Source organism: Amblyraja radiata, chromosome 14, assembly GCF_010909765.2.
Source record: "Amblyraja radiata isolate CabotCenter1 chromosome 14, sAmbRad1.1.pri, whole genome shotgun sequence".
Taxonomy (NCBI): domain Eukaryota; kingdom Metazoa; phylum Chordata; class Chondrichthyes; order Rajiformes; family Rajidae; genus Amblyraja; species Amblyraja radiata.
Genome location: NC_045969.1, coordinates 804,900 through 832,399, shown reverse-complemented (window position 1 = coordinate 832,399; position 27,500 = coordinate 804,900). Strand labels below are relative to the sequence as shown.

At 58.6% G+C, this 27,500-nt stretch overlaps 2 protein-coding genes across 7 annotated transcripts in view; one reads left to right on the top strand and one right to left on the bottom strand.

The window, feature by feature from the left end:
• cadm2 (cell adhesion molecule 2) overlaps window positions 1-27,500 on the bottom strand; it is a 1,169,873-nt gene that overhangs the window by 880,497 nt on the left and 261,876 nt on the right. The window lies entirely within an intron of this gene.
• LOC116980864 (heat shock transcription factor 2 binding protein) overlaps window positions 1-27,500 on the top strand; it is a 161,267-nt gene that overhangs the window by 130,923 nt on the left and 2,844 nt on the right. Inside the window, exons 8-16 of the mRNA XM_033033480.1 lie at window positions 6,714-6,829; window positions 7,624-7,751; window positions 9,554-9,652; window positions 10,183-10,293; window positions 11,034-11,205; window positions 17,020-17,204; window positions 19,722-19,852; window positions 24,097-24,214; window positions 27,078-27,189. Coding sequence (XP_032889371.1) covers window positions 6,714-6,829; window positions 7,624-7,751; window positions 9,554-9,652; window positions 10,183-10,293; window positions 11,034-11,205; window positions 17,020-17,204; window positions 19,722-19,852; window positions 24,097-24,214; window positions 27,078-27,189 — 1,172 coding nt within the window. The remainder of the gene's footprint in view (window positions 1-6,713; window positions 6,830-7,623; window positions 7,752-9,553; window positions 9,653-10,182; window positions 10,294-11,033; window positions 11,206-17,019; window positions 17,205-19,721; window positions 19,853-24,096; window positions 24,215-27,077; window positions 27,190-27,500) is intronic.

The following is a 27,500-nucleotide window of genomic DNA, read 5'->3' as shown; positions in this document are numbered from 1 at the left end:
GGTGCCCCCACCCCCCCCCCCTGTCTATCCCCACACTCACACATCTCTTGGTGACGCTGGGCTGTTAGTTTTCTCTCAGTTTCCTGGCGTGGAAACGGAACAAATTCTCTGTAAATCTCTAATTAATTCTCCAGGGCCTCGTCCACACGGATATTTTAGTGAGTTTTGTCAGAATCGCTCGGTTTGAATTATAATCTGTTCCTCTGTTGCTGCCCCGACATTGATGGCCAGTTCCTGCAGAGTCCACACTGCCCACAGCAGGCAGGCAGGCAGGCAGGCGGAGAGAGGGGAGCATGGTTTGGATACAAAGCCCCACGCCCCACACACACGCGTGTGCCCTCACGCCCCCCACGTGTGAGGCTACCCTAGCCTGTCCTCCCCCACCCCCGCCACTCCCCCCTGATCCCAACTCTGCCCCTTAACCCCACAGACCCCTGACCCCAGCTGTGTCCGGTGAACCCTCCCGGCCCAGATGCAGGGGGCAAGATGGATAGATGGGGTATCCCGGCTGTTAGTCTGACCATTGGCGAGGATCATCGCCAAGACACTTGTTGTGCACTTGGTAACAATGCAGGTGACTCACATATAGTGGAGCCGCAGACAGATAATAAAGTAATTTGGTGATATTACTGGACTTAGATCAGCTGCAACATTGGGCAGAGGGGTGGCTGATGTAGAATAATCCAGGCATGTGTGAGGCGAGGTACTTTGGGCAGTCACACTCTGGGGCACATGGAGTCAATGGCAGGGATGGTCAGAGCTTTGATCACAAGGTCATACGGAATAGGAACAGAATTAGGCCATTCGGCCCATCGAGTCTACTCCGCCATTCAATCATGGCTGATCTATCTCTCCCTCTAACCCCATTCTCCTGCCTTCTCCCCGTAACCTCTGACACCCGTACAAAAAGACTGTACATGATCACAGTTAAACTGTCCTCATTGTAGATACAGGATCAAGGGAATAACGTTTGGTACAAGACAAAGTCACGTGAAGTCTGATACAAGGTAGTGCCAGGGTCTCCAATGAGGTGGATGGGAGGTCAGGGCCGCTCTCTAGTTGGTGAGAGGACGGTTCAGTAACAGCCGGGAAGAGACTGACCCTGAAGGAGAAGGAGAAGGGATTGTGGAGGCTGCGTTTGTTCCCACTGGATCCAGCGGTTACGGTCTGATCTACTAGAGTGAGGTGAGGAGTAGATGGGAGGGGTAGTAATTCCCAGAGCAGCACTGGGGAACTGGGTAAAGGGGAGAGGGGGGGGAATGGAAAGGCAGTCTGATGAGTGAGCATCTTGTTCAGCAGATGGTGGATCTGAGACATGTTGAACCATGTGGTGCAGTGTAGATTAGGGTCAGCATTGAGCAGGTGGGCTGAAGGGCCTGTTTCTGTGCTGTACAGGATGTGTGTGTGGGTGTTGATGAGCTGAGCTTGGAGTTGTGAGGCCGGCAACATTTCTGCTGCTTTGACCAAACTCTGCATGTTTTTCTGCTGACCTCTCCATGATTGGCCACAGTGTTGGTGAAAACGGGGAACTAATTGCTCTCGTTCCTCAGCAAAGACAGGTGTTGCTAAATTATAAAATGTTCTCAACATCGCCAGAGACTGGAGCCGTGCCTGGAGTGTGAGTCTGGCCGCAGTATGGGGACCGGTCAATGTGGGGACCGGTCAATGTGGGGACCGGGGTCAGTGTGGGGACCGGGGTCAGTGTGGGGACCGGGGTCAATGTGGGGACCGGTCAATGTGGGGACCGGGGTCAGTGTGGGGACCGGGGTCAGTGTGGGGACCGGGGTCAGTGTGGGGACCGGGGTCAGTGTGGGGTCAGTGTGGGGACCGGGGTCAGTGTGGGGACCGGGGTCAGTATGGGGACCGGTCAGTGTGGGGACAGGGGTCAGTGTGGGGACCGGGGTCAGTGTGGGGACCGGGGTCAGTGTGGGGACCGGTCAATGTGGGGACCGGTCAATGTGGGGACCGGGGTCAGTGTGGGGACCGGTCAATGTGGGGACCGGTCAATGTGGGGACCGGGGTCAGTATGGGGACCGGTCAGTGTGGGGACAGGGGTCAGTGTGGGGACCGGGGTCAGTGTGGGGACCGGGGTCAGTGTGGGGACCGGTCAATGTGGGGACCGGGGTCAGTGTGGGGACCGGGGTCAGTGTGGGGACCGGTCAATGTGGGGACCGGGGTCAGTGTGGGGACCGGGGTCAGTGTGGGGACCGGGGTCAGTGTGGGGACCGGGGTCAGTGTGGGGACCGGGGTCAGTGTGGGGACCGGGGTCAGTGTGGGGACCGGGGTCAGTGTGGGGACAGGGGTCAGTGTGGGGACCGGGGTCAGTGTGGGGACCGGGGTCAGTGTGGGGACAGGGGTCAGTGTGGGGTCAGTGTGGGGACCGGGGGTCAGTGTGGGGACCGGGGTCAGTGTGGGGGTAGTGTGGGGACCGGGGTCAGTGTGGGGACCGGGGTCAGTGTGGGGACCGGGGTCAGTGTGGGGACCGGGGTCAGTGTGGGGTCAGTGTGGGGACCGGGGTCAGTGTGGGGACCGGGGTCAGTGTGGGGACCGGGGTCAGTGTGGGGTCAGTGTGGGGACCGGGGTCAGTGTGGGGATCGGGGTCAGTGTGGGGACCGGGGTCAGTGTGGGGACCGGGGTCAGTGTGGGGAACGGTCAGTGTGGGGACCGGGGTCAGTGTGGGGTCAGTGTGGGGACCGGGGTCAGTGTGGGGACCGGGGTCAGTGTGGGGACCGGGGTCAGTGTGGGGACCGGGGTCAGTGTGGGGTCAGTGTGGGGACCGGGGTCAGTGTGGGGACCGGGGTCAGTGTGGGGACCGGGGTCAGTGTGGGGACCGGTCAATGTGGGGACCGGGGTCAGTGTGGGGACCGGGGTCAGTGTGGGGACCGGTCAATGTGGGGACCGGGGTCAGTGTGGGGACCGGGGTCAGTGTGGGGACCGGGGTCAGTGTGGGGACCGGGGTCAGTGTGGGGACCGGGGTCAGTGTGGGGACCGGGGTCAGTGTGGGGACAGGGGTCAGTGTGGGGACAGGGGTCAGTGTGGGGTCAGTGTGGGGACCGGGGGTCAGTGTGGGGACCGGGGTCAGTGTGGGGACCGGGGTCAGTGTGGGGACAGGGGTCAGTGTGGGGTCAGTGTGGGGACCGGGGGTCAGTGTGGGGACCGGGGTCAGTGTGGGGGTAGTGTGGGGACCGGGGTCAGTGTGGGGACCGGGGTTAGTGTGGGGACCGGGGTCAGTGTGGGGACAGGGGTCAGTGTGGGGTCAGTGTGGGGACCGGGGTCAGTGTGGGGACCGGGGTCAGTGTGGGGACCGGGGTCAGTGTGGGGACCGGGGTCAGTGTGGGGATCGGGGTCAGTGTGGGGACCGGGGTCAGTGTGGGGACCGGGGTCAGTGTGGGGAACGGTCAGTGTGGGGACCGGGGTCAGTGTGGGGTCAGTGTGGGGACCGGGGTCAGTGTGGGGACCGGGGTCAGTGTGGGGACCGGGGTCAGTGTGGGGTCAGTGTGGGGACCGGGGTCAGTGTGGGGTCAGTGTGGGGACAGGGGTCAGTGTGGGGACCGGGGTCAGTGTGGGGTCAGTGTGGGGACCGGGGGTCAGTGTGGGGACCGGGGTCAGTGTGGGGTCAGTGTGGGGACCGGGGTCAGTGTGGGGACCGGGGTCAGTGTGGGGACCGGGGTCAGTGTGGGGTCAGTGTGGGGACCGGGGTCAGTGTGGGGACCGGGGTCAGTGTGGGGTCAGTGTGGGGACCGGGGTCAGTGTGGGGACCGGGGTCAGTGTGGGGTCAGTGTGGGGACCGGGGTCAGTGTGGGGACCGGGGTCAGTATGGGGACCGGGGTCAGTGTGGGGTCAGTGTGGGGTCAGTGTGGGGACCGGGGTCAGTGTGGGGACCGGGGTCAGTGTGGGGACCGGGGTCAGTGTGGGGTCAGTGTGGGGTCAGTGTGGGGACCGGGGTCAGTGTGGGGACCGGGGTCAGTATGGGGACCGGGGTCAGTGTGGGGACCGGGGTCAGTGTGGGGACCGGGGTCAGTGTGGGGACCGGGGGTCAGTGTGGGGACCGGGGTCAGTGTGGGGTCAGTGTGGGGACCGGGGTCAGTGTGGGGATCGGGGTCAGTGTGGGGACCGGGGTCAGTGTGGGGACCGGGGTCAGTGTGGGGAACGGTCAGTGTGGGGACCGGGGTCAGTGTGGGGACCGGGGTCAGTGGGGACCGGTCAATGTGGGGACCGGGGTCAGTGTGGGGACTGGGGTCAGTGTGGGGACCGGGGTCAGTGTGGGGACCGGGGTCAGTGTGGGGACCGGGGTCAGTGTGGGGACAGGGGTCAGTGTAGGGACCGGGGTCAGTGTGGGGACCGGTCAATGTGGGGACCGGGGTCAGTGTGGGGACAGGGGTCAGTGTGGGGACCGGGGTCAGTGTGGGGACCGGGGTCAGTGTGGGGACCGGGGTCAGTGTGGGGAACGGTCAGTGTGGGGACCGGTCAGTGTGGGGACCGGTCAGTGTGGGGACCGGGGTCAGTGTGGGGACCGGGGTCAGTGGGGGGACAGGGGTCAGTGTGGGGACCGGGGTCAGTGTGGGGTCAGTGTGGGGACCGGGGTCAGTGTGGGGACCGGGTCAGTGTGGGGACCGGTCAGTGTGGGGACCGGGGTCAGTGTGGGGACCGGGGTCAGTGTGGGGACAGGGGTCAGTGTGGGGACCGGGGTCAGTGTGGGGTCAGTGTGGGGACCGGGGTCAGTGTGGGGACCGGTCAGTGTGGGGACCGGTCAATGTGGGGACCGGTCAGTGTGGGGACCGGTCAGTGTGGGGACAGGGGTCAGTGTGGGGACCGGGGTCAGTGTGGGGACCGGTCAGTGTGGGGACCGGGGTTCAGTGTGGGGACCGGTCAGTGTGGGGACCGGGGTCAGTGTGGGGTCAGTGTGGGGACCGGGGGTCAGTGTGGGGACCGGTCAGTGTGCACCTGGCACAGACCCACAACTACTGCCCACAGCTTCCCCTGATGCCCACTGCTGGTTGACTCATGCACGCCCTCTGGTGGAGGAGGGGCGACGGTGGGCAGGGAGTGGACGCTGGCTCTGGCCAAGCCCCGGTCACTCACTCACAACACGGCTGGGCCAGGGTGGGTGGGGGAAAGGGTCAGGGTTCACCACTGGGCCAGGGTGGGTCAGGGGTCAGGGTTCACCACTGGGCCAGGGTGGGTGGGGCAGGGGTCAGGGGTCATGGCTGGGCCAGGGTGAGTGGGGTCAGAGGTCATGTGTGGGACAGGGTGAGTGGGGTCAGGGGTCATGGCTGGGCCAGAGTTTAGTGGGGTAAGGGTTCACCACTGGGCCACGGTGGGTGGGGCAGGGGTCAGGGTTCACTGCTGGGCCAGGATGGATGGGGCAGGGGTCAAGGTTCACCACTGGGCCAGGGTGGATGGGCCAGGGGTCATGGTTCACTGCTGGGCCAGGGTGGGTGGGGGCAGGGGTCATGGTTCACCGCTGGGCCACAGTGGGTGGGGCAGAGGTCAGGGTTCACCACTGGACCAGGGTGGGTGGGGCAGGGGTCAGGGGTCATGGCTGGGCCAGGGTGGGTGGGGAAGGGGTTAGGGGTCAGAGCCAGTCACCATCGCTGCTCCCTGCGCCCGTATGTTTACAGCCTGTGGCTAGGCCGAGGTTGGGGAAAATGCTTCCACTATGAACGTAAACAAACTAATCGCATCCATTATCAGGTCATGATTCTGCTCCTTGGTTTTTGGAAGAATTACATCAATGCTTCTCCTGGCAACCTGATCCACACGCTGACTCACTAAGTCGATGGATTCTAATTCCAGCATTCAGGATGAGCGCTGGCGGCCACACCCGTTAACGTTATGTCTTCAGCTCGTCAGCTCTCTCAGTAACGAGCTGTCACCTATCCATGTTCTCCACAGATGCTGCCTGACCCGCTGAGTTACTCCAGCACTCTGTGAAACGTCACCTATCCATGTTCTCCACAGATGCTGCCTGACCCGCTGAGTTACTCCAGCACTCTGTGATTATCTTCCAGTCATAGTTCAGTTTATTGTCACGTGTACCGAGGTACAGTGAAAAGCTTTTTGTTGTGCGCTATCCAGTCAGCGGAAAGACAATACATGATTACAATCGAGCCATTCACAGTGTACAGATACAGGATAAAGGGAATAATATTTAATGCAAGATAAAGTCCAGTAAATTCTGATTACAATGAACTTTCTCTCTCGTTTATGATAGTTCACAGTGTATTATGTTTACACGTTGTGTTGTGCGACAGCAAGTTAGAATGTCATTGTTGTGCTGCATCTTCAGGGGAAGTGCAGGTGCAATAAAGTGCAAGGGCCAGAGGAGGTAGGTTCCAAGTTTGGGAAAACATCGGTAGTGTGTGTGGTCGGAGAGTGAAATGGGTGAGGGAAGAGGGGCTGGCATTGGGGCTAACCAGTAGCCGGTAACCAGTAGCAGGTAGCCGGTAACCAGTCAGTAACCAGTAGTCGGTCGGTAACCAGTAGCCGGTAACCAGTAACCAGTCAGTAACCAGTAGCCGGTAACCAGTAACCAGTCAGTAACCAGTAGCTGGTAACCAGTCAGTAACCAGTAACCAGTCAGTAACCAGTAGTCGGTAATCAGTAGTCAGTAACCAGTCGGTAACCAGTAGCCGGCGTGGCCCGCCAGAGTGCATTGTGCCACACATCTTATTGGTGCCGCTGCAGTGATACATGCGACGTTGCCTCTGCAGCTGGGAGGTGCTGCGGTTCCTGTTGTCCAACCTGCGCTGGTGGGTGGAGGAATATTACTTTGATGGGTTTCGCTTTGACGGAGTGACCTCCATGTTGTACCATCACCACGGCATCGGTGAGTACTGCCACGTCCCGCCGCCGGTTATGCTGCTTATTCACAGCAATAAAATGTACCAGACGCCCACAACAAAGCGATCACCGCCCCCCCCCCCCCCCCCCCCGCGGTGCCCAGCGGTCCCGGAAATCCCCCAGGGGGCCCGTGGACAGCGCCTAGACCCTCTTTAACACCACCCTGGCGCAGACGCAGAGCCCTCTCCCCCCTGCTGCCGTGACTCGTGGATGGCCAGCTTGGCCAGGCCCTGGAGCAACACAACCAGGACATCCTCGGCCCCAAAGCTTCTCCCCTACGCACAGGGTGTCCATAGATGAGGGCGGTGGGTGTGAAGTGCAGCCAGAAGGCATGGAGCAGCCCCTTTAGGTAATGAAACAGTGGATGCAGCCTCACGCACTCCAGATACACGTGGATAGTGGCGAGTCTGTGAACCGTGAGAGGAACAGGTTGCAGGGAACTCCTCGTGCAGTAGCCTACACCCCAGGTCCCCGATGTAGAGGGGAGAATCCCTGCGTACAGGGACCCCCACCGGGGAACCCCCTCGTGACCAGAAGGCAACCTGACCACCACAGTGACCGGGGCGAGGGCTACTGCTCCCACCCACGGTGCTGACCAGTGACCGGCCACCACTCCCTGCACCATGTGTGTCTGCCGTCCGGCCACAACTTCCTGCCGTCTGGCCACAACTTCCTGCCGTCCGGCCACAACTTCCTGCCGTGGTGCCGCCCGACTGACTGACCATCACGGCCGCTCACACCACGCCCATCCCGCAACATCTGTGCCACATCTGTCCACAGCCACTGGCTTCTCCGGCGACTACAGCGAATATTTTGGGCTTCACGTTGATGAGGAATCGTTGGCCTATCTCTGCCTCTCCAATCATATGCTCCACGCCTTCTACCCAGACTTCATCAGCATCGCAGAGGTAACGCCCTCACCCCACTCGCACGCAACCCCCCCTCACACACCCCCACACACCCCCCCCCACACACACCCCCCCCACACACACCCCCACACACACACTCCCCCACACACACCCCCACACACACACGACCCCACACACCCCACCCCACACACACCCCCACACACACACCCCCACACACACACACCCCCACACACACACCCCCACACACACACCCCCACACACACACACCCCACCCCACACACACCCCCACACACCACCCCCCACACACACACACCCCCACACACACCCCCTCACAACACACAACCCCCACACACCCCACCCCACACACACCCCCAAACACACACACACCCAAACAAACACACCCCACACAAACAACACCAAAAACACCCCCCCACACACCCCACAAAACACCCCCACACACAAACCCACCCACACACACACCCCCGCAAACACCCCCCACACACAACAACCCAACCCACAACACCACCCCCAACACACAAAACACACAAAAACACACCAAACACACAACCACACACAACACACCACACACACACCCCCACACAACACCCCCCCCACACATATACACCCCCAACCAACCCACAAACACAACCCCACACACACAACACCCCACAACACACACCCACACACACACACCCCCGCACACACCCCCCCCACACATATCCCCCCCACACACCCCCCCCCACACACACCCCCTTCACACACACCCCCCCACACACACACCCCCCCACACACCCCACCCACAAACCACACACACACCCCCCACACACACCCCCCCCCACAACACACCCCCCTTACACAACACCCCCCCCACACACACACACCCCCACACACACACCCCCCTCACACACACCCCCCCCCACACACACCCCCCTCACACACACCCCCCCCCACACACACACCCCCCCACACACACACCCCCCCCACACACACCCCCCTCACACACCCTGGGGTGAGTGGGGTTTGCTGGGTGGAGTAGGGTTTGTGAGGAGAGGGGTGAGGGGAGTGGTGTTGGGGGGGGGGGGCTGGTGGCGACCAGAAGAGGGCCTGGTGGGGTCAGTGGGGGTGACGGGCCGGTGTTGAGGGGCTGTGACGTGTGTCGGGGGTCGGGTGGGGGTGACGGGCCGGTGGTGAGGGGCCGTGACGTGTGTCGAGGGTCGAGGGTCGGGTGGGTGTGAGGGGCTGTGACATGTGTCGGGGTCAGGTGGGGGGTTGACGGGCCGGTGTTGAGGGGCTGTGACGTGTGTCGGGGGTCGGGTGGGGGTGACGGGCCGGTGGTGAGGGGCCGTGACGTGTGTCGAGGGTCGAGGGTCGGGTGGGTGTGAGGGGCTGTGACATGTGTCGGGGTCAGGTGGGGGTGGGGGTGACGGGCCGGTGGTGAGGGGCTGTGACGTGTGTCGGGGGTCGGGTGGGGGTGAGGGGCTGTGACATGTGTCGGGGTCAGGTGGGGGTGGGGGTGACGGGCCGGTGGTGAGGGGCTGTGACGTGTGTCGGGGGTCGGGTGGGGGTGAGGGGCTGTGACATGTGTCGGGGTCAGGTGGGGGTGGGGGTGACGGGCCGGTGGTGAGGGGCCGTGACGTGTGTCGGGGGTCGGGTGGGGGTGAGGGGCTGTGACATGTGTCGGGGTCAGGTGGTGGTGGGGTTGACGGGCCGGTGGTGAGGGGCTGTGACGTGTGTTGGGGGTTGGGTGGGTGTGAGGGGCTGTGACGTGTGTCGGGGGTCGGGGGTCGGGTGGGGTTGACGGGCCGGTGGTGAGGGGCCGTGACATGTGCGGTGTGTTACAGGACGTGTCGGGGATGCCAACTCTGTGCCGACCGGTGACGGAGGGGGGCATCGGGTTCGATTACCGACTGGCCATGGCCATTCCCGACAAGTGGATACAGGTGAGTCGGCAACGCCCAACGTTGGCTCCGGGAGGGGTCATGGGGTCACGCCTGGGTCATGGGGTCACACGTGAGTCTACCCATATGTCACTGCCTCTGGTCCCCACCCCCACCCCGTGTACGGGCACCACACAGTCACTTCCCCAGAGTAGGGCAATCGAGGACCAGAGGACATAGGTTCAAGGTGAAGGGGAAAAGATTTAATAGGAATGTGAGGGGTAACTTTTTCACACAAAGGGTGGTGGGTGTATGGAACAAGCTGCCAGAGGACGTAGTTGAGGCTGGGACTATCCCAACGTTTAAGAAACAGATAGACAGGTACATGGATAGGACAGGTTTGGAGGGATATGGACCAAACGTGGGCAGGTGGGACTAGTGTAGCTGGGACATGTTGGGCATCGTGGGTAAGTTGGGCCGAAGGGCCTGTGTCCGTGCTGTCTGCCTGTATGCTCTCTCCGTCACCGCGCAGTGCCGGTGGTCACTGTGGTCACCATGGGGTGAGGGGCTCTGACCGTTGCTGGTGCCCACAGATGCTGAAGGAGCTGAAGGATGAGGACTGGAACATGGGCAGCATTGTCCACACGCTGACCAACCGGCGTTACAATGAGAAGACCATCGCCTACGCCGAGAGTCACGACCAGGTAACGCCCAGCGCGGGGGTCACGGCCGGGTCAGGGGTCACGGCCTGTCCTGGGGGTCACGGCCTGTCCTGGGGGTCAAGGCCTGTCCTGGGGGTCACGGCCTGTCCTGGGGGTCACGACCTGTCCTGGGGGTCACGGCCTGTCCTGGGGGCCACGGCCTGTCCTGGGGGTCACGGCCTGTCCTGGGGGTCACGACCTGTCCTGGGGGTCACGGCCTGTCCTGGGGGTCACGACCTGTCCTGGGGGTCACGGCCTGTCCTGGGGTCACGACCTGTCCTGGGGGTCACAGCCTTTCCTGGGGTCACGCCCTGTCCTGGAGGTCACAGCCTGTCCTGGGGGTCACGGCCTGTCCTAGGGGTCACGGGACCGGGGAGGGGGGTTTGTGGCGAGGTGGGGGGAGGGGGCAGGTTCAGGGGCCGATGTTGCTGACAGCACCGTTATGCCGGTGGAGCTGTGAATGTGGATCCGGCCCTCGTGGTCAGTGCCCCCTCTGTCCCCCCGCCCCCACGCTGGCCCCATTGTCTATCCCCGGCCATGGCGTCCCCGCTTCCACGTGTCCGTCCTCATCCATCGGTCAGTCGGCCTCACCGGCCTCTCACCCACCGGCCAGAATCTGGCTCTGACCCGCCGGGCTCTGGCCTCCGCTTCTCCGCGGCCTGCCCCCGTGACTGTGGCCATGCCCTATGGTCAGTGCCAGGCTGACCAGCTGCCCTCTCTGGCCACTCTGGCCTTGCCCGCAGGCTCTGGTTGGGGACAAGTCGCTGGCCTTCTGGCTGATGGACGCGGAGATGTACACCAACATGAGCGCCCTCTCCCCCCTCACACCCGTCATTGATCGCGGACTCCAGCTCCACAAGATGATTCGCCTCATCACCCACAGTCGGGGGGGAGAGGGCTACCTCAACTTCATCGGTGAGTCCACACTGGGGGGGGGAGTGGTGAGGGGGTGAAGGAGGGAGGGGGGAGGGGGGTGGAAGGTTGAGAGAGGGGGGTGGGGGGTTGAGAGAGGGGGGTGGGGGAGGTGGGTGGGGGAGGGGTGTGGGGGTGAGGGGGGAGGGGGGTGGGGGGTGAGGGGGGGACAGTGGGAGTGTGTAGTTATTTATTTCACCAGAATGGTGAGATTTATAATGCTGTTCCACCAGGAGGTGGTTTAACAAATAGAGAGTTAGACCAGCTGAGTTGCTGCTAAATTGAATCAGAGTTGTGTCGGTGTGTGTCACCGTGGACCCCGTACTAAGGGGACGGTGCTGCCGCAGTGAATGGAATAGACACAGTCATTGTCACTGTGAGATTATATGCGTGCGTACCCCAGGCAAACCCCCCCCCCCCCTCACGACGGTCCCCCAACGCTGGCTCCTCCTTTGTTCCTTCCCCCGGCAGCGGCGTCCTCACTTCCACGTGTCCGTCCTCGTCCATCGGTCGGCGCCATAATTGACCACCGCACTGACCTGTCCACTATCGCCACCGGCTCCAGCCGCGGGCTCCACAGACCCAGGGGCCGATGGACACTAGCGACTCGCGTGGCGACTCGCGAGGCCCCTCGGCGTTTGAGCTGGTTGGTGAAGCTCCAATTCCACCACACACAACGTGCAGGGAAACGGTTCTGTCAGATGTGAGTCCGCAAACGCAAGATGAGCTGTTTGAAACACAGAAAGATAGAAAATACCTGGTGCAGGAGGAGGCCATTCGGCCCTTTGAGCCACCACCACCATTAAATGTGGGCTTTGGGGCAGTGGGCTCTGGGCCAGTGGGCTCTGGGGCAGTGGGCTTTGGGGCAGTTGTACAGCACGGAGGCCCTTTGGCCCATCTGCCAGTCCCCTGGCTGGGTTGTTGGGTATTAGTGCCCTGTGTCTGTGGTCAAGTGTCTGCTCTCTACAACATCATGAACTGGTGCAGAGGAGATGAAGGATGTTTATTTGTAAAAGCCTTGCCCCTGCCATCATTTCTGGACACGGTGGTGTCAAGGTGTGTGTCTGGGTCAGTCGGCCTGTGAATGAGACGGTGAATCGACAAGCTCGGGTTGGTGGAAGTGGACGGTCAGTGGAGAGGTCACTCGATCCTTGAGAGAACGGATCAATATGTCTCTCAGTCAATGAATGAGGCTCGGACAAAGGCCTCTCTCTCTCTGCCCCCCTCCTTCTCCCTGTCAATGCCAGCTCAAGGCTTGCGAAACCTTTTGTTCCTCTCTTTCCCTTCAACACTGAAGATGGTTCCTTTTCACACACATCCATTTGTTTTGTAAGTCCCATAACCCTCTCGATCCAGCTCCAGTTACTTGTTGCTCAACCTCTCCCCACTGTGGGGCCTGGATCAAATGCAGAAATCTGTCTCGTTTGTTTCAGAGAAGTTGTATCTCTCTTGTGAGAAGTTTGCAAGAATGAGGATGGCGGGCCTGCCATGTAAAGACCCAGGGGGGCACAGCGGGTCAGACAGCGTCTGTGGGGGACATGGATAGGCAACGTTTCACCTCCACTGTCTTTATTCTCCTCCTGCTAGCTCCACGTTCCAGCATCTGCATGTCGTGCTGTCTCGCTGGACATAATCTAGAGTCTCCTGAAAGTCCCCGTGCACCACACCCGCTGGTTCCCCCTTGTCTATGTCCTCTGATCCAGTAAAGCCCAGGGCTGTGTGGCCACTGACATCATACTTCCCAACAACACCACTCTGCTGGCTGCAGCGACAAGGAGACGGAGAACAGGATGAACCTCGTGTCACAACCTGGACCCTCAGCAGCATGAAAGACCAAAGGAAATGAAGAGGAGAACATGTCTGTCCTGACCATGCAGGAAGGAATGCAGGTGCTGGTTCACAGTGAAGATAGACACTAAATGCTGGAGTAACTCAGCGGGACAGGCAGCATCTCTGGAGAGAAGGAATGGGTGACGTTTCGGGTCGAGACCCTTCTTCAGACTGATGGGGCCAGCAATGGCTGCCTCGCCAACAGTCTGTCCTTTCTTCTGTTTTTGTTAGATTAGATTAGATTCGTTTTATTGTCATTCAGACCTTTCGGTCTGAACGAAATTTTGTTTCCCTGCAGTCATACATATAATTTTTTTAAATGGCAAAAACACACAATCAACACAAATTTAACATCCACCACAGTGAGTTCACCAAACACCTCCTCACTGTGGTGGAAGGCAAAATCTTAAAGTCTCTGTCTCTTCCCCCTTTGTTCTCCCTCTGCGCCGAGGCGACGGTTCAAACTCCGCGGGTGGTTGCTGCCTCCGCCGCAACTCCAGGGCCGAGTCGGGTCTCCGCCGCTGCTGCTGCTGCTGCCGCCACCGCAGCTTCTGTGCCGAGCCGGGTCTCCGCTGCTGCTGCTGCCGCCGCTAGAGCTTCGGGGCCGAGTCAGGTCTCCGCTGCTGCTGCTGCCGCCGCCACAGCCTCGGGGCCGAGTCAGGTCTCCGCTGCCGCTGCTGTTGCTGCTACAGCCCCAGGGCCGAGCCGGGTCTCCGCTGCCGCTGCTGCCGCCGCCACAGCTTCGGTGACGAGTCCGGTCTCCGCTGCCGCTGCTGCCGCCGCCACAGTTTCGGGGCCGAGTCAGGTCTCCGCTGCTGCCGCCGCCGCCGCCACAGTTTCGGGGCCGAGTCAGGTCTCCGCTGCTGCTGCCGCCGCCGCCACAGTTTCGGGGCCGAGTCAGGTCTCCGCTGCCGCCGCTGTTGCTGCTACAGCTCCGATGTCGCCAGCTCCGCCATTAGGCCTCGGCGCAGACGGAGACGGGGAATACGACCGAAGAAAAAGTCGCATCCCCCGAAGGAAGAGACCAAAACATGTTTCTCCCACCCCACCCACACACATACACAACTTAATAAAACAAAATTAACTAAAACATGACAATGAACAAAACGAAAGAAAAAAAACAGACGGACTGCAGGTGGGCCGCAGCTGTTAAGCCAGCGCCGCCATCTTGGATTTTAAGTTATTTTAAAGAGTATGTTTTAGTGTTCCTTGGTTTGTTTTATGTGTGTGTGTGTGGGGGGGGGGGGGGGGGGGGGGGGGTTGGGGGAAACTTTTTTTCAATCTTTGACCTTGACGGAGATGTGATTTTTTTCTCGTATTGTATCTCCGTCCCCACTAACATTGTGGAATGGCGCTGCCTTTCCTGGAGACAATAGGTGCAGGAGTAGGCCATTCGGCCCTTCGAGCCAGCACTGCCATTTAATGTGATCATGGCGGATCAACCCCAATCAGTACCCCGTTCCTGCCTTCTCCCCATATCCCCTGACTCCGCTATTTTTAAGAGCCCCATCTAGCTCTCTCTTGAAAGCATCCAGAGAACCGGCCTCCACCACCCTCTGAGGCAGAGAATTCCACAGACTCACAACTCTCTGTGAGAAAAAGTGTTTCCTCATCTCCATTCTAAATGGCTTACTCCTTATTCTTAAACTGTGGCCCCTGGTTCTGGACTCCCCCAACATCGGGAACATGTTTCCTGCCTCTAGCGTGTCCAAGCCCTTAATAATCTTATATGTTTCAATAAGATACCCTCTCATTTCGTCTAAACTCCAGAGTGTACAAGCCCAGCTGCTCCATTCTCTCAGCATATGACAGTCCCACCATCCCGGGAATTAACCTGGTGAACCTACGCTGCACTCCCTCAATAGCAAGAATAGCAAGAGACCGACCCGGCGCTTCAACCGCGGGCGCGGTGCGGACTTACCACGGTGGAGCTTGCGATCCCTTTGCCGGGGATCGACTGTGGAGAGCTCCAACCGCGGGGCCTGTGGACTTTAACACCGATTCGGGAACTCCAAGCCGCGGAGAGTTTCGACCGTCCCCACGCGGGGAGTTTCGATCACCCCGACGCGAGGGATTCGGATCGCCGGCTGCGGGAGCTTTGATCGCCCCGACTGCTGATGGTTCGATAACCCCGACCACGGGAAAATAAAGGACTTTATTACCTTCCATCACAGTGAGGAATGCGGGGAGCCGCTATGGTGGATGTTTGTTCACTTTTAGTTTGTGTGGTTGTGTGTCTTGTTGCTTTTCACTTTGTACAGCTGTATGGTAACTCAAATATCACTGTACCTTAATTGGTGCATGTGACAATAAACTGTCCTTGACCTTGAAGGGTCTCGACCCCAAACGTCACCCATTCCTTCTCTGCAGACATGCTGCCTGTCCCGCGAGTTACTCCAACATCTGTGTCTGTCTGCTGTTTGTACCAGTTGTTGTATTATTGGATGGGAAACAATGAAAATTACCACTTTAGGATGGAGATGAGGAAGAATTTCATCAGTCAGAGGGTGGTGAATCTGTGGAAGCCAAGTCAATCGATATTTTTAAGGCAGAGATAGATTCTTGATTAGTCCTGGTGTCAGGGTTTAAGGGGAGAAGGCAGGAGCATCTGGTGGTGCTGTTGATGGCTGCCTCCGCCTGCAGTCTGTTTGTCTTTTTATCTTTTTTATTTTTAGTATGTTTAAAGTATGTTTTTGGGAGGGGGGTAGGGTAAGGGGGGAACCGTCCTTCAGTCACGTCCTGGCGAGGACGCGACTATTATCCGAGTCGCGTCCTCACCCCCTCCTCGGCCTACCAACTGGATTGGCGCGGCCTTTCCTGCCGGGGACCGGGCCAGAGCTCCAGCGGCGGCGGCACAGCGCTGGATACATCACGGAGCGGGCGAGGCCTTTCCTGGGATCGCCGTTTGAAGCTCCGGAGTGTTGGGCCTGTTGCATCGACATTGCGGAGCTGTGGTTTGTAGAGCTCCCAGCCGGGGGCCGCCAGCGTTGAATCTCCGCCCAGCTCGGCCTGTGGACTTCGGGAGCCGCGGACTCCAGTGGGAGGTGGCCATCGTTCCCGGCGAGAGGGCCTGAACATCGGCGACTGCGGGGGGCTCTCGAGGCCAAGACCACGGGTGAACATTGGGGAACATCAGTGAGGAGGTTGACTGGACTTTGGTTCCTTCCCTCACAGTGGGGAACTTTGGTGCCGCTGTGGGGATGTTGTGTCGTGGACTATTGTGTTCTGTGTTTTGTGGTTTTTTTATTCGTATGACTATTTGGGAAATAGCATTTCCTTGTCTCTTACTTGAAGACAATGACAATAAAATTGAATCAAATCAATCAGAATAGGGTTAGGAGGGAGAGATAGATCAGCCATGATTGAATAGCAGAGTAGACTTGATGGGCTGAATGGCCTGATTCTGCTGCTATCAATGAGGTTATTGATGTATTTATCGTGACTCTGTCCACTCTGAGTCTGACATGAGCAAGATTCTCGCTGGGTCACTGGCACTGTACAGCATCAACTATACTGATGGGCCATCCTAGGATGATGTGGAGACAATGAATAAACTCACTTTACATTTGCAGCAAGCCAAGGAATTTCATCCATGAAGGTGAATTGAAAAACCAAAGTACAAAGCGTAAATAATCCTATTCACATCCACACATTTGACCATTTTGTTTAGTATCACCTTTACTGAATAACAAAAAACCTGTTTTAACTTAGATCCTATTAAACCTGAAGTAGTAGCAGTATGTCTTTGTGCAAAAAAGTATATATAGCCAGATGGTTTTCGTATTAAAAGCGGTCTCAGAAAGTGGTGCAATCCCAAGGTCCCTCAGAGTTGAATGCTGCTGAGACAATCAGCTAAACCACATTGAAACCCATCTGCCACCAACTGCACATTGTGGAATTAAGGGAACACCAAACAGTCGGTGCCCCTGGCGGATGTGACCACCGCTGACCTCCTGACCTCCAGCAGCATCTTCTCTCCTCCTGCAGGCAATGAGTTTGGACACCCGGAATGGCTGGACTTCCCGCGGGTGGGGAACAACGAGAGTTACCACTACGCCAGGCGTCAGTTTGACCTGTTGGACAATAAACTGCTTCGTTACAATCTCCTCAACACCTTCGACAAAGATATGAACAACTTGGAAGAGACATACGGCTGGCTGGCAGCTCCTCCGGTGAGTGGCCTCAGCAGAGACACAGCAGGCCGGGCGGGCAGGGTCTGGGAGTCCCAGTCCCTCTCACTGACCACTCTCTGGCCTGAGATATTAACTCCGGTGTGTGAAATGGCCTCGAAGGACGAGAAGCCAAAGCCAAGAAACTGAACGGACACGACGCCGAAAAGCCAAATATGGACATGAGGTCTCCGCAGTAAATCAACGCTGACAAAAATAATCCACTCGATAATCTTTGGCACCAAAAGCGGCGAAGAAAATTAAACCCCCCCACCCTCCCGTCTCCCCCGGCCAGTGATGTGATGGACCAATCGCTCACAAGGTCTCGGACAAATCCCGTCCCCAGAGACGTCATGTCCATTATTTGGCTTTTCGGTGTCGTTTCCGTTCAGTATCTTGGCTTCCACTTCTTGACTTCAACGCCTCGTCTGGCCATTGACTTCCATGCTTTCTCCACAGATGCTGCCTGACCTGCCGAGTGTTTCTGCCAGGTTCTGTTTTATTTCAGGATTGCAGCAGGCTTGCTTTGGCTGGGGTTGCGGCCATTATTGGCAGTGGTCATCATCACTACCGGCCTGTACAGGTCTGGTTCATCAGTCCTGATACCAGACTGCACTTTATCAGGGCCAGTGTTTCACTGGCTCTGTCGTGTAGGGACAGGTGCAGATTAGTTTGATAGTTCATTATCTTCTCATTTAAAAGTGTTTGGTTTTAATTTCAGCCCTGATTAAACAAGGTCTGTGTGTGAGCAGCAACTCTGCTAACCCACAAAAATTCCCCACAGACCACTGCCGCCTGCTCTAAATATCTCCATTAGTGTGAGGCCAGTAGAACCAGAAGCTGCAGCAGTAGCCAGTAACTGTCTCAGTAACACTGTCCCAGTAACACTCTCAATAACACTGTCTGTCAGTAACACTGTCTGTCAGTAACACTGTCTGTCAGTAACACTGTCCCAGTAACACTGTGTCAGTAACACTGTCCCAGTAACACTCTCAGTAACACTGTCCCAGTAACACTGTCTCAGTAACACTGTCTGTCAGTAACACTGTCCCAGTAACACTGTCCCCAGTAACACTGTCTGTCAGTAACACTGTCTCAGTAACACTGTCCCAGTAACACTGTCTCAGTAACACTGTCTGTCAGTAACACTGTCCCAGTAACACTGTCCCAGTAACACTGTCTCAGTAACACTGTCTCGGTAACACTGTCTGTCAGTAACACTGTCCCAGTAACACTGTCCCAGTAACACTGTCTCAGTAACACTGTCCCAGTAACACTGTCTCAGTAACACTGTCTGTCAGTAACACTGTCCCAGTAACACTGTCCCAGTAACACTGTCTCAGTAACACTGTCTCGGTAACACTGTCTGTCAGTAACACTGTCCCAGTAACACTGTCTCAGTAACACTGTCTCGGTAACACTGTCTGTCAGTAACACTGTCCCAGTAACACTGTCCCCAGTAACACTGTCCCCAGTAACACTGTCTGTCAGTAACACTGTCCCAGTAACACTGTCCCAGTAACACTGTCTCAGTAACACTGTCTCAGTAACACTGTCTCAGTAACACTGTCTCAGTAACACTGTCCCAGTAACACTGTCTCAGTAACACTGTCTCAGTAACACTGTCTGTCAGTAACACTGTCTCAGTAACACTGTCCCAGTAACACTGTCTCAGTAACATTGTGTCAGTAACACTGTCTCAGTAACACTGTCTGTCAGTAACACTGTCATAGAAACATAGAAATTAGGTGCAGGAGTAGGCCATTCGGCCCTTCGAGCCTGCACCGCCATTCAATATGATCATGGCTGATCATCCAACTCAGTATCCCATACCTGCCTTCTCTCCATACCCTCTGATCCCCTTAGCCACAAGGGCCATATCTAACTCCCTCTTAAATATAGCCAATGAACTGGCCTCGACTACCCTCTGTGGCAGAGAGTTCCAGAGATTCACCACTCTCTGTGTGAAAAAAGTTATTCTCATCTCGGTTTTAAAGGATTTCCCCCTTATCCTTAAGCTGTGACCCCTTGTCCTGGACTTCCCCAACATCGGGAGCAATCTTCCTGCATCTTGCCTGTCCAACCCCTTAAGAATTTTATAAGTTTCTATAAGATCCCCTCTCAATCTCCTAAATTCTAGAGAGTATAAACCAAGTCTATCCAGTCTTTCTTCATAAGACAGTCCTGACATCCCAGGAATCAGTCTGGTGAACCTTCTCTGCACTCCCTCTAGGGCAATAATGTCCTTCCTCAGATTTGGAGACCAAAACTGTACGCAATACTCCACGTGTGGTCTCACCAAGACCCTGTATAACTGCAGTAGAACCTCCCTGCTCCTATACTCAAATCCTTTTGCTATGAAAGCTAACATACCATTCGCTTTCTTCACTGCCTGCTGCACCTACATGCCTACTTTCAATGACTGGTGTACCATGACACCCAGGTCTCGCTGCATCTCCCCTTTTCCTAGTCGGCCACCATGTAGATAATACTGTCTCAGTAACACTGTCTCCACCCCAGGCGTATGTGAGTGAGAAACACGAAGACAACAAGGTGATCGCCTTCGAGCGGGCCAGAGTTCTCTTTGTCTTCAACTTCCACCATGAGAAGAGTTTCCCCGATTACCGGGTTGGCGTGGACCTTCCCGGGATGTATCCTTCACCGAGGGTCAGTGTGTGGGACCGGGCATCGTGAGGGATGCGGGGGGTCACAACCCTGGGGAACAACGTCCAGGGGTCATCCTACCTGGGGTCACCACTCCCTGGGGTCACCCCTACCTGGGTCACACCTACCTGGGTCACCCCTACCTGGGGTCACCACTCCCTGGGGTCACCCCTACCTGGGGTCACCCCTACCTGGGGTCACCACTCCCTGGGGTCACCCCTACCTGGGGTCACCACTCCCTGGGGTCACCACTCCCTGGGGTCACCCCTCCCTGGGGTCACCCCTACCTGGGGTCACCACTCCCTGGGGTCACCACTCCCTGGGGTCACCCCTACCTGGGGTCACCACTCCCTGGGGTCACCCCTCCCTGGGGTCACCCCTACCTGGGGTCACCACTCCCTGGGGTCACCCCTACCTGGGGTCACCACTCCCTGGGGTCACCACTCCCTGGGGTCACCCCTACCTGGGGTCACCACTCCCTGGGGTCACCACTCCCTGGGGTCACCACTCCCTGGGGTCACCCCTACCTGGGGTCACCACTCCCTGGGGTCACCCCTACCTGGGGTCACCACTCCCTGGGGTCACCACTCCCTGGGGTCACCCCTCCCTGGGGTCACCCCTACCTGGGGTCACCACTCCCTGGGGTCACCCCTCCCTGGGGTCACCCCTACCTGGGGTCACCACTCCCTGGGGTCACCACTCCCTGGGGTCACCCCTACCTGGGGTCACCACTCCCTGGGGTCACCCCTACCTGGGGTCACCCCTACCTAGGGTCCCCCCCGCTGCACGGTGAGCATGCCGGTGTTACGCCGTCTGCCTTCAGATTTACGGGACAGATGAAGGACATTGACCATAATCCATTGGTGTCACGGTCAGCACAGGCACGATGGGCCGAAGGGCCCACCCCTCGATGTATCGTTCACACCGAGTGACCCTCCATCGTGGTCAGTGCTCGCCACCTCTGTAGTTGCTGCAGGGCCCAGGCCAAGGAGAGCATGCGTTGGTGCAGTCGCTGGGCCAAGGAGAGCATGCGTTGGTGCAGTCGCTGGGCCAAGGAGAGCATGCGTTGGTGCAGTCGCTGGGCCAAGACCCTGCGTCGGTGCAGTCGCTGCAGTAACTGAGACCAGTCTCGGTGCGGAGAGTCGGGTCTGGCAAAACTCTCTACTTCTATTTTCGTCGATTACTTTAGTTGCCTGAATTTCTCTGTGTTTTAGCAAAATATTGTAACAACAGTAATTATCGCAAATACTGTCGTTACAACTGGTTTGGAAAGACTGGAGTAATCTGTGCCCAGCGCACTTGAGAGTGTAGTTGCTGACATCACATCGGTTCTGATGGAGCGGGCAGCGTGGAGTGGGCAGTATGGAGTGGAGAGTGGGCAGCGTGGAGTGGGCAGTATGGAGTGGAGAGTGGGCAGCGTGGAGTGGGCAGTATGGAGTGGGCAGTGGAGTGGGCAGTATGGAGTGGGCAGTGTGGAGTGGAGAGTGGGCAGCGTGGAGTGGGCAGCGTGGAGTGGGCAGTATGGAGTGGGCAGTGTGGAGTGGGCAGTATGGAGTGGGCAGTGTGGAGTGGAGAGTGGGCAGCGTGGAGTGGGCAGTGTGGAGTGGGCAGTGTGGAGTGGGCAGTATGGAGTGGAGAGTGGGCAGCGTGGAGTGGGCAGTATGGAGTGGAGAGTGGGCAGCGTGGAGTGGGCAGTATGGAGTGGAGAGTGGGCAGCGTGGAGTGGGCAGTATGGAGTGGGCAGTATGGAGTGGGCAGCGTGGAGTGGGCAGTATGGAGTGGAGAGTGGGCAGCGTGGAGTGGGCAGTATGGAGTGGGCAGCGCGGAGTGGGCAGCGTGGAGTGGGCAGCGTGGAGTGGGCAGCGTGGAGTGGGCAGTGTGGAGTGGGCAGTGTGGAGTGGGCAGTGTGGAGTGGGCAGTGTGGAGTGGGCAGTGTGGAGTGGGCAGTATGGAGTGGGCAGTGTGGAGTGGAGAGTGGGCAGCGTGGAGTGGGCAGCGTGGAGTGGGCAGTGTGGAGTGGGCAGTGTGGAGTGGGCAGTGTGGAGTGGGCAGCGTGGAGTGGGCAGCGTGGAGTGGGCAGTGTGGAGTGGGCAGTGTGGAGCAAGCAGTGTGGAGTGGGCAGTGTGGAGTGGGCAGTGTGGAGTGGGCAGTGTGGAGTGGGCAGTGTGGAGTGGGCAGTGTGGAGTGGGCAGCATGGAGTGGGCAGTGTGGAGTGGGCAGTGTGGAGTGGGCAGTGTGGAGTGGAGAGTGGGCAGTGTGGAGTGGGCAGTGTGGAGTGGGCAGTGTGGAGTGGGCAGTGTGGAGTGGAGAGTGGGCAGTGTGGAGTGGGCAGTGTGGAGTGGGCAGTGTGGAGTGGAGAGGGCAGTGTGGAGTGGGCAGTGTGGAGTGGGCAGTGTGGAGTGGAGAGTGGGCAGTGTGGAGTGGGCAGTGTGGAGTGGGCAGTGTGGAGTGGAGAGCGGGCAGTGTGGAGTGGGCAGTGTGGAGTGGGCAGTATGGAGTGGAGAGTGGGCAGTGTGGAGTGGAGTGTGGGCAGCGTGGAGTGGGCAGTGTGGAGCGGGCAGTGTGGAGCGGGCAGTGTGGAGTGGAGAGCGGGCAGTGTGGAGTGGGCAGTGTGGAGTGGGCAGTGTGGAGTGGGCAGTGTGGAGTGGAGAGCGGGCAGTGTGGAGTGGGCAGTGTGGAGTGGGCAGTATGGAGTGGAGAGTGGGCAGTGTGGAGTGGAGTGTGGGCAGCGTGGAGTGGGCAGTGTGGAGCGGGCAGTGTGGAGTGGAGAGCGGGCAGTGTGGAGTGGGCAGTATGGAGTGGGCAGTGTGGAGTGGGCAGTGTGGAGTGGGCAGTGTGGAGTGGGCAGTGTGGAGTGGGCAGTGTGGAGTGGGCAGTGTGGAGTGGGCAGCGTGGAGTGGGCAGTGTGGAGTGGGCAGTGTGGAGCGGGCAGTGTGGAGTGGAGAGTGGGCAGTGTGGAGTGGGCAGTGTGGAGTGGGCAGTGTGGAGTGGGCAGTGTGGAGTGGGCAGTGTGGAGTGGGCAGCGTGGAGTGGGCAGTGTGGAGTGGGCAGTGTGGAGCGGGCAGTGTGGAGTGGAGAGCGGGCAGTGTGGAGTGGAGAGTGGGCAGTGTGGAGTGGGCAGTGTGGAGTGGAGAGTGGGCAGTGTGGAGTGGGCAGTATGGAGTGGAGAGTGGGCAGTGTGGGCAGCGTGGAGTGGGCAGTGTGGAGTGGAGAGTGGGCAGTGTGGAGTGGGCAGTGGAGAGTGGGCAGTGTGGAGTGGGCAGTGTGGAGTGGAGAGTGGGCAGTGTGGAGCGGGCAGTGTGGAGTGGGCAGTGTGGAGTGGGCAGGACCCCGCGACCAGTCACCATCCACTGGGGAAACCGTTATAAAACCACGGTCACTGAATGGATCGTCAGCAGAGGCTGTGAAGCAGGACAGGCAGACAGGCAAGCAGACACAGACAGGCAGACACAGACAGGCAAGCAGACACAGACAGGCAGACAGACAGGGCCGCGTGGAGATGTGCCACGTGCAGGCATCATCTTGTGTCCAATCCCTGTCAGCCATGATCACATTGAATGGCGGTGCTGGCTCGAAGGGCCGAATGGCCTCCTCCTGCACTTATTGTCTATGTGACCTGTCCCTGACCTGTGACCTTGCCTACACTGGCTGCAGTCTGTTGCTTAGTTTAGCGATGCAGCACGAAAAAGGCCCTTCGACCCATCGAATCCGTACCAACCAGCGATCATAAGGTTATAAGTGATCGGAGTAGAATTATGCCATTCAGCACATCAAGTCTACTCCGCGGTGTGTGTGACTGTGTATATGTGTTGCGTGACCGTGTACATGTGTTGCGTGACCGTGTACATGTGTTGCGTGACCATGTGCACGTGTTGCGTGACTGTATGTGTTGCGTGATCGTGTGCACGTGTTGCGTGATCGTGTACACGCCTCGGTGTTGCGTGGCCGTGTACACGTGTTGCGTGACCATGTACACGTGTTGCGTGACCGTGTATATGTGTTGAGTGACCGTGTATATGTGTTGCATGACCGTGTACAAGTGTTGTGTGACCGTGTACACGTGTTGTGTGACCGGTACACGTGTTGCATGACCGTGTACACATGTTGCGTGACCGTGTACATGTGTTGCGTGACCGTGTATATGTGTTGCATGACCGTGTACACATGTTGCGTGACCGTGTACACGGCGCGGTGTTACGTGACGCGGGGTTTTCCTTGACCGTTGCCGCAGGTACAAGATCGTGCTGGACAGTGACGCGGAGCAGTACGGTGGCCACGGCCGGTTAAACCACGGCACCGAATTCTTCACCGAATCCCAGGAGCAGAACAACCGCAACAACTCACTGCTGGTGAGTTCACCGTACCGTCTAGACGCCACTCTCTCCGTCTAGACGCCACTCTATCCGTCTAGACACTGCTCCGTCACGTCTGGACATTGCTCTGTGGGTCTGGAGTTGTGTCTGGTCTACTCTTTCATGTCTGGGTGCTGGTTTTCACACTGTGCGTCTGGCCCAGGCTGGGCCATGTCTGGGCATCACATCTAGTAACTGCCCGCTTGCTGCTGGCCTTGCCCTGACCTCTGCCCTCTCCGGCCCCCACTGCCCACACCACCACTGCCCACACCTCCACTGCCCACACCGCCACTGCCCACACCTCCACTGCCCACACCACCACTGCCCACACTGTCCACTGCCCACACCACCACTGCCCACACCGCCACTGCCCACACCTCCACTGCCCACACCACCACTGCCCACACTGTCCACTGCCCACACCACCACTGCCCACACCTCCACTGCCCACACCTCCACTGCCCACACCACCACTGCCCACACCACCACTGCCCACACCGCCACTGCCCACACCACCACTGCCCACACCACCACTGTCCACACCGCCACTGTCCACGCTGTCCACTGCCCACACCACCACTGTCCACACTGTCCACTGCCCACACCACCACTGCCCACACCGCCACTGCCCACACCACCACTGCCCACACCGCCACTGCCCACACCACCACTGTCCACACCGCCACTGTCCACGCTGTCCACTGCCCACACCGCCACTGCCCACACCACCACTGCCCACACCGCCACTGCCCACACCACCACTGTCCACACCGCCACTGTCCACGCTGTCCACTGCCCACACCACCACTGTCCACACCGCCACTGTCCACGCTGTCCACTGCCCACACCGCCACTGCCCACACCACCACTGTCCACACCGCCACTGCCCACGCTGTCCACTGCCCACACCACCACTGTCCACACTGTCCACTGCCCACACCACCACTGCCCACACTGTCCACTGCCCACACCACCACTGCCCACGCTGTCCACTGCCCACACCACCACTGCCCACACCACCACTGTCCACACTGTCCCCGGCAGTGGTGACGGATCGGCAACACTGATCCACGTTACACAACATACACGAACGTGGAGACGATGTACGGGCACCCTGTTGCTGCAACGTCTGGTTTTGTTCAGACAGATGGGGGGAGAGTGAGGGAGGATCGGTCTGTATTTGGAGAGGTCACTCCTGGTCACAGATAGTCAGTGTGGCTGCGTGTGTGTGCGTGTGTGTGTGTATGCGCGTGTGTGCGTGCATACGTGTGCGTGTGTGTGGGAGGCCAAGTCTGTGGAGAGTTAGGTTCTGGGTTGGTCGCGGTGCTGTGGGAAGGATGTCTTGAAGCTGGAAATGGTGCAGAGAAGATTTAGGAGGATGTGGCCAGGACTCGAGGGTGTGAGCGGTCGGGAGAGAGAGTGCAGACGGAACAGTGTAGGGGCAGTAATGCAGCAATCAGAGGGGCCACAAGTCAGTGGTGTCAGGAACATGAATCTATCTATGTCAGACTGACAGATTCACATCAGGCCACTAGGAGATGCAGGAAGTACAGATGAGCGTGTAATGGAGGAACCGTGGGGGGGGGGGGGGGGGGGGGGGGTGACAGTGTGGGAGGGGTGTGGACACAGAACCTCTCGCACTCCTGCCCTATCTCCAACAATCTGCCAGCTCCCCCCTACCATGAATGATCTATTTCTGCCTAAATATATCCACTGATTGGCCTCCACCGCCGTCTGTGACAAAGGATTCCACAGATTCACCACCTCCTGTACCCTCCACACGGTCACGACGGAGAGGACACAGGCAGGTGGTGTTCTACCGCACACCAAACTGGCCCTTCGCCCAGCAACTCCATGCTGGCCGTCTCTACAAGGTAGGTATCGCACCCACAGAGCCACAGAACCACAGCGCAAACTCCTCATGGTCCCAGTGAGACCGGGACAACAAGGACCGCAGCACGAGGGGCGACGCAGGAAATGCAGGGCAGCGCGCAGCAGGAGCTGGAGCTGCAGCTGCACAGGGGCATGCAGCAAAGACAAGGCACACATGCAGCATCACCTGCTGGGAGCAGCAGACACTGTGACACACACACTCACACACACACACACACACACACACACTCACATACACACACGCACACACACACTCATACTCACACACACACACGCTCACTCACACACACACACTCACACCACACTCATTCACACCACACTCACACACCGCACACACACACTAACACTCATCGCACACACACACACACCTGACCTCCAGTAACCCCAACACACACACACTCACTCACACCCCGCTATCCTCTCCCTACCTCACCCTGACCACTCACATAACCAGTTGTACCTGTTAACATAAACCTGGTGTGTCTGGTCACTCACTGGTGGTTTCAGCTAATCCCAGCTTTCACCACTGGGGTACAGTACCGGTGGGGACGGGTCTGTGTGTGTGTGACACTGGGGTACAGTACCGGTGGGGACGGGTCTGTCGCTGTGTAACACTGGGGTACAGTACCGGTGGGGATGGGAGTGTGTGTGTGTGTATATAACACTGGGGTACAGTACCGGTGTTGCTGTTTAACACTGCGATACAGTTGTGGGTCGACACCTCTAACACTGACATAATGTTGATTACTGACACCAGGAAGCCATTGGGCAATGATCAACAATAGATCAGGGTTTAATGCGGACCTGCATCAACACGTCAGCCATGCATCAGTAATCCTGGTGACAACACTGCAACCCTTAACTTTATCCACATTCATTAACTGTCCCCATCATTCTTTGTTCTGTTTCTGTTTCTGTCTGTTTTCCTTTTCCTCTATTTTCCTCCTTTTCTATTTTCCTTTCTCAGTTACACCATTTTGATCCTGAGCAGTTCCAGAGGCGTGCCCATGCCCTGGAGGTAAGTGCCACCCTCCCAGGAGTGAGGGTTGGGCAGGGTGACATGTGTGGGGTTGGGGCAGGTGATGGGATGGGGCAGGTGAGGGAATGGGGCAGGTGAGGGGTTGGGGCAGGTGAGGGAATGGGGCAGGTGAGGGGATGGGGCAGGTGTGGGTTGGGGCACGTGACAGGTGAGGGGTTGGGCAGGTGTGGGGTTGGGGCAGGGAGGGGTTGGGGCAGGTGAGGGGATGGGGCAGGTGAGGGGTTGGGGGCAGGTGACAGGTGAGGGGTTGGGCAGGTGTGGGGTTGGGGCAGGGTGAGGGATGGGGCAGGTGAGGGGATGGGGCAGGTGAGGGGTTGGGGCAGGTGTGGGGTTGGGGCAGTGACAGGTGAG